Source organism: Octodon degus, unplaced genomic scaffold (assembly GCF_000260255.1).
Source record: "Octodon degus isolate 3935 unplaced genomic scaffold, OctDeg1.0 scaffold00005, whole genome shotgun sequence".
In the NCBI taxonomy this organism is placed as follows: Eukaryota; Metazoa; Chordata; class Mammalia; order Rodentia; family Octodontidae; genus Octodon; species Octodon degus.
Genome location: NW_004524581.1, coordinates 22,286,045 through 22,296,243, shown reverse-complemented (window position 1 = coordinate 22,296,243; position 10,199 = coordinate 22,286,045). Strand labels below are relative to the sequence as shown.

The window sequence follows — 10,199 nt, the reverse complement described above, 5'->3', positions numbered from 1 at the left end:
AACACCCTCCCAGAGGATCGCACGTCACAGGTTCGGTTTTTAAACTATGGTAGTGATGGAACCCTCAGAGGCCTGGCCTCCTGGGTGGTCTTCAGGTCGCTGGGGTCACAGGGTCACACCCTTGAAGAAGGGAACAGCAGACCAGCTCCCCTTTTTACTTCCTGGTGGGAATCTGAGCAGTGTGGCTCCACCTACCTGCCCACCCCAGTGTGCAGCCTCCCCTAGGCGGGGCTCCAGTCTGTTTTCCCAGAGCTGCCGGAGTCATGAGAACAGGAAATGGCTCCACTATGCTACTATGCTGCTTATTCCCCCAGGTACTGTGCAAAGTGCTCAGGAGCACTTAAGCGCACTTAACCTTGCCAGGCATCTTCCAGCAAGGAAACTGAGGCACCTAAGGCCAGATAACGTGGTTTCCCCAGGCCTTGTGGCAGAGCAGAGATTCGCTCCTGGCGGCCTGGCTGCAGAGCTGCTCCTGACCACGCATGACCGCATCTGAGGCAACACCCGAAGTGTGGGAGGTAAAGGGAGTAGACAGGAGCCACCAGATTCCTTTATGGAAACCAACACAGCACCTGGCATCTTGCTTCCCCAAGGAGACCAACAAATAAACAGAGGACAAACTGTCACCCGCAAAGCAGGACCCATCTAAAGCCACGCAGCCTGGCCACGGCGCAGGGTGCTGTCTGGGTGCTTCTGCACCCCACAGGACACGGCCAAGTCATTGCTTTTGGTTTGGAGACACAGTCCCACTAAATTGCTCAATTGCCTAGGCTGGCCTCGAACTCAGCAGTCCTCCTGCCTCAGCCTCCTGAGTGCTGAGATTACAGACATCCATCACTACACAGAGCTCCTCTGATCTTTATAACCACGATACCATGCCTTGAGCTCTCTTAAGTCAGGAACGATGCTACAGATGAGCGAATAAAGTGAAACTCTTTGGGTAAGAAAGTGGCAGACTCTGACGTTTACAGACAACGATTTGCACCCAGTTTCCGAAGCCTGCCAAGCCTGGGTGATCTCACGTGTCAGGCCCCAACAAGAAAAGCAGGTGCTGGCTGTCATCCCTTGGAGCCAGGTATGGTCAGCCTCCTGGTCCCAACTCAGACACACAGGAAGCAACCATGCAGGACAATATTTATTCCCTCAGAGGACACCGTCCCCCACCCTGGAGGGGCACTATCTCCACACAGCCAAGTGCAGGCTGGGAACTGCCCATTCACACGAAGTTCTGAGCAATGGCCAGCACCTTGGAGTACTCGCCCTCCTTCTGGCGCAGGCTCGTGGGCACAGGCACTTTAATCCGAGTCCCCACAGGGTTGCCATTGTCCTCGATGAGGACCACGTTGTTGGAGTCGAACCTGGGGCTCATCCGGGGTCCAGGCATGCGGTGCCCCACGATGAGGGCCTTCTTCTTCTGCCCCTTGATGGCCAGCAGGATCCTGTCACCCACCTTGCCCACCCCGTTCTTGTTGTAGACATGGATGCACCGAGGAGGCCGGTGGTATGGGGTGTTGCCCAAGGCACTGTTGTCCACTACACGTACCCGTGTCAGCTTCTGGATTGCACTGAGGCTGCCGGTGGTGCTGGAGACAGAAAGCAACAATTGGTGGCCAGAGCCACAGTCACAGGCCCAAGAGGGCTGGAGTATATACCACTCCCCTACACACATGCTGAGCTTTTGAAGATTCCTCTACTTGTGCTTTCTCCAAGCCCAGAGCTTCTCCCCTTGTCCCAAGGTCTCAATTTGGACAGTTTTTAAGTCTTGCTTTGTAGTCCACACTGGCCTCAAACTCACTGCACGTCTGGCTCAGCCTCCTGAGTGCTGAGGTTACAGGCATGCTTTACCACAGCTAGATCTTTATTTGCATACATTTTTTATTTTTTTATTTTTAGGGAAGGGTCTACAGGCTGTTCAGGGTCTCACTACTAGATTGGACTCATAGTGATCCATCTGTTTACAGCCTCCCAAGAGCTGGGATTATAGGTATGCACCACCACGCCCAGTCTCAATGTGGTCTCAGCGTGCCACAGGGGTGGGGCTGGCACAGTAGGCCTGGGGATTGAACTTCTGGCCCCTGTGCTTGCTTGCAGGCACTTTAATCCACTAAGCTGTTTGGCCGGCCCTGGATATATTTTTAAGAGCACCCAAGTTTTCTATTGCATCTTCCCTGTATCTTAATCTAAAACCTTTGAAGAAGGGCAGGCAAGATAGCTCAGCAGACTAAACACCTACTTTAACAAGTACAGTGACCCAGGTTCCATGTGGCACATGCCTATAATTCCAGCACTGGGGAGGCTGAAAAAACAGGAGAGTCATGAGTCCAAGCTGCAAGGTAAGACCCTCTACCAAATACATAAATGAGAAAATAAAATAAAAAATGCACCCAACTGGAGAAAAGTTAAGAAACCAGTCATGGTGGTGTCTGTCTGTATCCCAGTGCTCTGACAGGTGGGGACAGGAAGGTCGCTGCAAGTTCCAGCCCAGATGGGTCAACTTAGACAAGTATTGTTGCAATAATTAAAAAAAAAAGTTGGGGGCTGGGGAGATGGCTCAGTGGAATAAGCGCTTCCCTGGCAAGCACAAGGGCCTGAGTTCAATCCCTAGTTCCACCAAAAAAAAAAAAAAGTTGAAGAGTTTTTTGCAGAGCACCTATTAAAGGTAGGTATAATATTACCAATGTGGTCACTGAGGGCTCCAAAACGACTCTGAGTTCTCAGTGACCAGGGCTGCTCTCCTGTCCCTGTGCCGCCACCACACACGGGCAGAGCCCACGCTCAAGTCCACACTTCTCCCATACGCTACCTAGTGCTCTGCTGAGTCCCTCCAGCACAGGCAGACACATTGCCCAAGGGCTCGCAGGCCGAGTGCCCTCCTGCAGCGCAGCTACTCCAGGGACTCCAGCTCCCCCCACAACCCTTGTGCTGACACCCACAGGCACCTCGCCCTGGCCTCTCTCCTTCCTCTGCACCCAACACCTGCCTTCTTCAGCAGCTTGCTCACTACACTTGGACACACGTGTCCTCCAGGCCCTGGCACTGCGTCCTGTAGAGATGAGCCCTCAAGGACCTAAAGCAAAGCCACCCCTGCTTACAGCTGTCTGTGGCTCATCCAGACATGCCTGCTCCCTGCACCCATGAATGGCCCCTGCACCTGGAGCAGTGGGGATTCCAGGTCCTCAGGGTTCACCCCCATGCCCCAGGGACCTGACCTACATCTACCTCTCTTTCTCCCCCTCCTCCATCAGCAGATCCTACCGCAGGCCTTCTGAAGTGACCACATTGGTCCCATCTTCTTGGTCATCTGTGTCTAAGTCCCTCCCTGCAGCCTCTGGAAGCCTTCATTCAGAAAGCAACTCCGTGCCAAGCAGGAGGCCAGCGAGCACCCACAGCGTGGGCACCTGCGCTGGGCCTTCCTATTCAGTCACCAGGGCCCACGGCACCTGATCACCCTCCGAAGGAGGAAGGGGCTGTGCTTCCACCACGCTTGCATGTTTGGTAACAAGCTTGTACAGTTTTTGTAACTAAAAGAAATTTTCATCCTTAAAAGAAAAGGTTTTGATGCTGGGGAATGCAGCATTGAGAGAGGTCAGATCCACAGGGTTGGGTCCTGTAGGGGCTGAAAAGCGGTAGCAACCACCCCTGCCGTACCCTATACTGTGCCCACCGCAAGCCACCCAGAACTGTCACCTCCTTACCTCCTCCACACCCTGACCAAAGCCCAGCTCAGCCCCATGGCTTCAGCTTCCCCAATCCAGGACCCCCCTCAAGGTTCCACCTCCTCTTGTCACCCTGTTTTGTGGTCCTGCTGGGGAGTCTTAAGTTACCTGAAAGCACACATGCCGAGTGCTCTGCTAACATGGGCCAAGGGGCCCCAGAGCGCAGGAGAGGCAGCCATGAGATCCCACCGGTGAGTCCTGCTGGGAGAAGAAGGAAAGATGGCTAAGCCACAGTCCTGGGGAGCCAGGCTGCTTTGGGGATGTATGTGGGAGATGGCACTTCTAGGACAAGATCATTATCACTAAATACAAATGATTACAAGAGAGGATGAGCCCCTGCTCCTGCCCAACTGCTGAGTCATGGTCTGACCTGGGTCAGGACAGACTGGACCTCAGAGCTACTCCAAGTAGAAATGACAGCCACCACTGCACCCCTCCACAGGCACCCCCTGCTATGACAACTCCCCAATAACCCTAAGAGACTACAGGCTCCCCACAGACATCGTGGGCTTTCTAGAGTCAGCACTTCAACCTCTAAGGGGCATGACCTAAGCACTGCCAGCCACCTCATCTTTCCCCCAAATGCAGAGCCAAAACACCTGCCTGGCTCAAGGTCAGCCAAGGTGAGCCCACCGTGGCCCTTGCCAAGTCACTAGCCAAAGTCTATATCTGGGTCTGTGTCCCAAAAACCACCAGACCACAGAAAAGCTGCCCATGCCCTCTGGTGGCTGGAAACAGGCTTTGGGAACCAAGTGCCACATTAACTCAAGATGTGCGATGCCAGCTTAGAGGACACAGATGGCACCAAGACCTGCGACACCTGAGGCATCACCTGCAGCCTCGTTAGCAAAAGCCTCCAGATCTAGGAGTGGTACAGCACATCTGTAAGCCCAGCACTCAGGAGGCTGAGGCAGGAGGATTCAAGGCTACATTGGACTACCCAGTGAGACCGTCTCAAAAAAGAAAAAGCAAAGAAAGAAAACCTCCCACAACAAAACATAGCTGTCCCTCCCCTCAATGTCTGTCTGCAGCAGGCCTCTAAGCCAAGCCTCTAACCCGAGTGTTTACACACAGCTTTGCCCTGCACAAGTTCAAGGCTCTCAGATAAAACTTTATTTAATGAAGGTGGAGGGACCCACTGTTTACCTCCTCAGGAAAAGCCAGACATTCCATACACATGAAGTAACCCCAGGTCGGCCCCAACTCCAGGCCTGCTCCCAGTCTCCCCAAGACAGCCCATGAAGCACAGGCCAAATGTAATTACTTAAAAACTTATGTACAAAAGGCCATTAACCTATAAAATCTCTAGCACCTAACACACAGGAGCAGATGACCAGAGGTGGCCAGCTCCACTTACAGCCAGAAGACCTGGGTGGCACAACGAATGCGCCCAGCTCCCATTTCACCAAGACACTGGCAAGACCTGCCCACAGGTGGCCAGGACGGCCAGCGAGGGTCAGGCGCAGAGCATCTGCCTGACTGCAGCATCAGCATCCCAACCTAAAGCCAGGCCTCCTTTCCATGCCCTGCTCACAGCCCCTACCAGGTGGGTCTCCCCCCACACCAGCCCACCTCCCCTAGAAGCCAGTGCTGAACTGCAGCCTCACCACTGCCCTCCTACACACGAGGAATCACCACACACAGGCTGGTGCAGCCCTTACCACCAAGATGCAGGCGTTGAATGAGAGATTTTTTGAGGTAAGGCCAATGTCCTCTGCATCCCATTCCTTGCTGCTTCCTCTCCAGAACTCAGAAAGCACAGCAGAGCTCACACATGGCACCCGATCTAGCTGCAGAGCACAGGCCACATGCACCAGGCCATGTGCGCCGGGTGGCACCCTAGCCTCAAACACAAGAATGACACAGGCATGCCTGCAGGGAGCACACCCACTGTCAGAAGAAAAGGCTAATTCAGTGATCTTCACTAGTTCTTAATAGGTTTGATATTGACCCCAGTCCATACATTACTAACCATTTCTATTGCTTATTCCAAAAAAAAAACAAAAACCCCTCCAAAACCATAAAACCATCTTTTGCTCCCTCCACCTCTATCATGACAGATCCTGATTAAACAGAGTGCAATAAATATTTGTTAGCCAAATCAATGAGGCAAGCTGGGTATGGTGGTACACGCCTGTAATCCCAGCACCCAGAAGGCTAAGGCAGGAAGACCAAAAGTGCCAGCCCAGTCAGGACTACACAGCAAAAGTTCAAGGCCAGCCTGGACTATACAATGAGACCCTGTCTCAAAAACAAAACAAATAGGGCTGGGGAGATGGCTCAGTAGAATAAGCGCTTCCCTGGCAAGTGCAAGGGTCTGAGTTCAATCCCCGGTTCCAAATAAATAAATAAATAAATAAATAAATAAATGTAAAAATAACAAGTGAGGTAGCCAACAGGAAGAAAGGCCCCCACCTTGACCATGGCTACAGGCACCAGCAACCCAAGGTAGGGGCCCTGCCTACATGGTGGGACCCAGGACCTCACAGGCCCTGGGCTTTGAGATGCCAGTGATCAGAGGAGCAGCCACGGTGTCACCTGCAGGCCCCTGGAATCATCTTCCAGCCTGGTGTCCACACTGCCTGCCATGGAAAAGCACCCCTTCCCACCACTAAGGAGAGGCTCTGTCAGGAAGAAGAGGGGCAGTGAACCTCTTCGGAGTGACTCTGGTGGCCCCTTGGGTTACTTCACGGTATAGACAGATTCACCTTGCAGATATAGGGTGCAGTCCACGTCACACCCGGTGAAACGATGCTGCTGCTTCTTTCTTTACTGTCTCCTGCTTCCTGTCAGCACCCTCCCTACTCAGGAAGTGAATCACAACCTCTCCCTTAAGGGTCTGCGCACAATGATTTGATGCTTATGTCACACCTTTGCTAACACTACCCCTGCTTTCAGCTGTGGGGGCCAGGGATGGCTAGGCTATCAGGGACACACAGCGCCCTTCACTTGGCTCAGCCTCCACAGGCACTGCTAGAATGATGGCTCTGTGGGGGCAGGCACTGCAGTGTCCGGCTCAGTGCCACCCCCTCTGGGCCCAGAACAGTAGGTACACACATCTAGAGCTAGGGGACCATGCCAGAAGTGATTTGCAATTCAACCTCTGAGTTTCCATGTGGTGTGGATGGGGTGTTCCCAAGGACCACGGGAGCCGGGTTTTATCTCATTTCATATACTGGGTCTGAACTAGAAAAGCAGACAGAAGGTACTTCTGATGCTGTGGAAAGATAGCACACACATATCACTACTGGAGTTCTGAAGATCATGACAAAGTATATCTGTGAATGTACCGATCCAGGGAGGTGCCTATACCTGTAAGCTGTATCTATTCGTGTACTATACTTAATATCACAGACCAATCTATACATTGTTTCCATCCAAACAGTTTCAGTCTTCAGTTGCCTGGTACGTTGCAAGCATTTGAAGTCCTTTCCAGGGAACAGGCTCCTACGGGCTCTACAGAAGTGAGGAAGCAGAGCAGTGGGTGACGGGGCATTTGGGTGGCAGCGCACGTGCTAAGCATGTGTGAGGCCTTAAAAAAAAGGTTCAGCACATCACAAATGAGTGCTTAAAAGAGATTCTGTTAGTAAGAGAAAAAAAAGCTAAGAAATCAAATGCAAAGCCCAGTCAGAAAAAAGACAAACCGCTAGTGTGAGCCTCTAAAGGTCTTTCATCAAAGCAGGGAAAGCTGGGGGAGGAGGGCTTGCAGGACTCTACACTCACCCCATCCCAGAGCCCCAGGGTTCTGCTCACCCTGGCCCCTTAAGTGCTTCTATGCGTTGACTGAAAATTCATCACTGTTTTGCCACCCCACATTTCCCTTTCAGAATTTACTACCTTTTTGTTTTGTTTTTAAAGACAGGGTCTCTCTCACTATATTCCTCAGTGACCTTGAGCTCACTCTGTAGTCCAGGCTGGCCTAGAACTCACAGCCACGGGCCTCTAAAATCTGGGGATTACAGACAAGCAGCCACCACACCCGGCTACTATGTGTCTGTTCAGCCTCACACAAATACACCATGTTGCAATTCTCAAAGCATCCTCATCCAGGTCTTTTTCTTTTGTGATTGCATTTCTGAGTATCCAATGGAAACAAAGAAACAAGAAACAAAAGCCCAAGAGGTTGCAGTCAGCAGAGTTCTGAGGTCTCAGGGAGGAGGTGCCATTCTGAAGACGGTGAGCAAAGTCAGAGAAGCTCAACACCTGCACACTCATCCTGGCTTAGCAGGCAGCGCGGCCCAGAGCCCAGCACTGTTTCAGCCCTGCCCTGCACAGGACGGGCACCAGACACCACACAAGGCTGCTTCCACCACCAACGAACTCCACCAAGGCAAGCACACTATGCACAGGGCTAGCTCCTTGGCTGGCGCTGCCATCGTGAGCAGCTGCCTCTTCAGTAAATATCGATGCTACCCTGACTTGCTGATCAAAGTTGGAGTTTTCATGCTATCACTACCAGGAAGCCAAGCCAAGCCTGGCACTGTGGTACACACCTGCAATGCCAGCACCAGGAAGGCGGAGGCAGAGGGAGTGAGTTCGAGGCCAGTCTGAGCTGCATATCAAGTTCAGAGCTCGCTGTGGCTACACAGCAAAATCTTGTCTCAAAAAATAAACAGATAACAGGATGTTGTGGTGCATGTTGGTAATCCCAGCACTCCGGGAGGCTGAGGCAAGAGAATCACAAGCCCAGGCAACTTACTTGGTGAGACCATATCTCAAAAACAAACAAACAAATAAATAAATAATAAATTAATTAATAGGGATATAGTTCAGTGCAAAGGCCTTGGGAACAATATCCAGGACCACAAAATAAATAATATTTAATTAAAAAAACACATAAGCATTTCTCAATAGCTTAAAAGGCTATTTGTACCACAACTACCAATAAAACCCCATTTCATTTAAAAAAAAAAAAAAAGTCATCTTGTATTTGCATGGCGTGTTGGTTAGATCTGACATTTCTCAATTATTTGAGCTGGTCTTTTAAGGTATAGATTTTATATATTCCAGCTTTAATCTCACAGCAGTGGGAAAGGGACATCTATAGTCCAGGAGCAAGTTTGGAATGTTGGAGTTCAAAAAAGCTGCAGGTTCTTTTACCTTGTTTGCCCACAGAGTGAAAATGAAAATGGTATCAATCCTATTTTTTGTGATTAATTACTTCACAGAGTTCAGCATGTAACCAAACACATTGTGGGCTTATAATGTGTGAACTACTGTTAATATAGAGAATATCAAAATAAACATATGGCAGATAAAAAAATAAAAAAAAAAGCTACAGGAGGTAGAGTTGGGTCTACTCAATCCTGTACATCTCCTATCTCTCCTGCCCGTCACTACCTACACCAAGCCAGATGTGCAGAAGAAGGAAAGAGAAAACAGGAGAATGGGGAACATGACCCCTGTCCCGCCTCTCCTCCTCTTCCTCAAAGTCTGGGACCATGAGATCCCTCATCCAGGTCTCTGTGACTCTGCCAAGCAAGGGTTCCTGGAAAGAGCAATTAAAAGAGCCACATGGAAACAAAAGTGCTTTGTCTCTACCCAGGCAAGGGACACTGCAACTAAAGTGCCAATACTACAATTAAACCTGAATAGTGAGGTTTTAGTTTAGAAAAAACAGCTCCTATCTTAACATCATTATTTTTTTTTCTGGTACCAGGGATCAAACTTAGGACCTTGTGCTTGCCAGGCAGACACTTATGGCACTGAGGCTACCTCCCTGGCCCAACAGCTTTTATTTTAAAACAAAAACACAACACACGTGTCACAGGTTCACCACCACTGTAAGCTGGAATCATCTCGTAGGGCTAGGTCTACAGGACAAGTGCTCTGCCTCCCTGATCCTGGGCAGCTCAAGGGCAAAACTATCATCACATCTCACTCTAGAGTGGACCCAGAAAAGTGCTACTTCTCCCCACTAAAGATGAGAATGAAGTTCCAAAATCTTCACTAGGCGACTTTCCTACTCTTTCCTGCAGATCCCTAGTGAATGACAAGCTACTTGCATCCAGCACATCACCTAACCCAGGATAACCCACAGAAACCTGGGCTGTCACCATTAACATGCCTGTCAGATCACACTGGGGCGAGCCACAATGTACAAGCCGTTGCCTACAAGATAGAAGGCTAAACCTTGCTCTCATTTGTTTTCCTAGTACTACAAAATGAACGCACAGCTTCTTACTAACCTACATGCTTAGCCCTTTCCTTTAAAATTTTGAGACAGGGTCTTGCTATGTTGCTGAACTGCTATGCCTGTGTGCAAACTTGCTGTTCTCGTGCTTTGGCCTCCCAGAGAGCAGAGACTGCAGGTGTACATGACGGCGCTCAACTCATAATCTGGATTTTTAGACTTTCTCAAGCCCCCAGAGTTACCCCAGTGACACAAACAGGAAAAAGCACTGCAGATGGGTCCAGATGCCACAATCACAAAGAGAGAATGAAGCAAAATAGACTTAAAAGACAGTCACATCATCTAGGATT

The 10,199-nt window shown here is 50.5% G+C and overlaps 1 protein-coding gene across 3 annotated transcripts in view; it reads right to left on the bottom strand.

The window, feature by feature from the left end:
- Positions 1 to 557: 557 nt before the first annotated feature.
- Mrpl14 (mitochondrial ribosomal protein L14) overlaps positions 558 to 10,199 on the bottom strand; it is a 13,003-nt gene continuing 3,361 nt past the window's right edge. Inside the window, exons 2-3 of one of the 3 annotated variants that reach the window (XM_023719538.1) lie at positions 3,825 to 3,914; positions 558 to 1,583 (exon numbers count right to left, since the gene is read on the bottom strand). In XM_023719538.1, the coding sequence (XP_023575306.1) occupies positions 1,217 to 1,583; positions 3,825 to 3,895 (438 nt within the window). In that variant the 5' untranslated portion in view covers positions 3,896 to 3,914 and the 3' untranslated portion in view covers positions 558 to 1,216. Of the gene's footprint in view, positions 1,584 to 3,824; positions 3,918 to 10,199 lie in introns of all 3 variants that reach the window. The other 2 variants (XM_023719528.1, XM_023719533.1) reach the window with 2 other exon arrangements.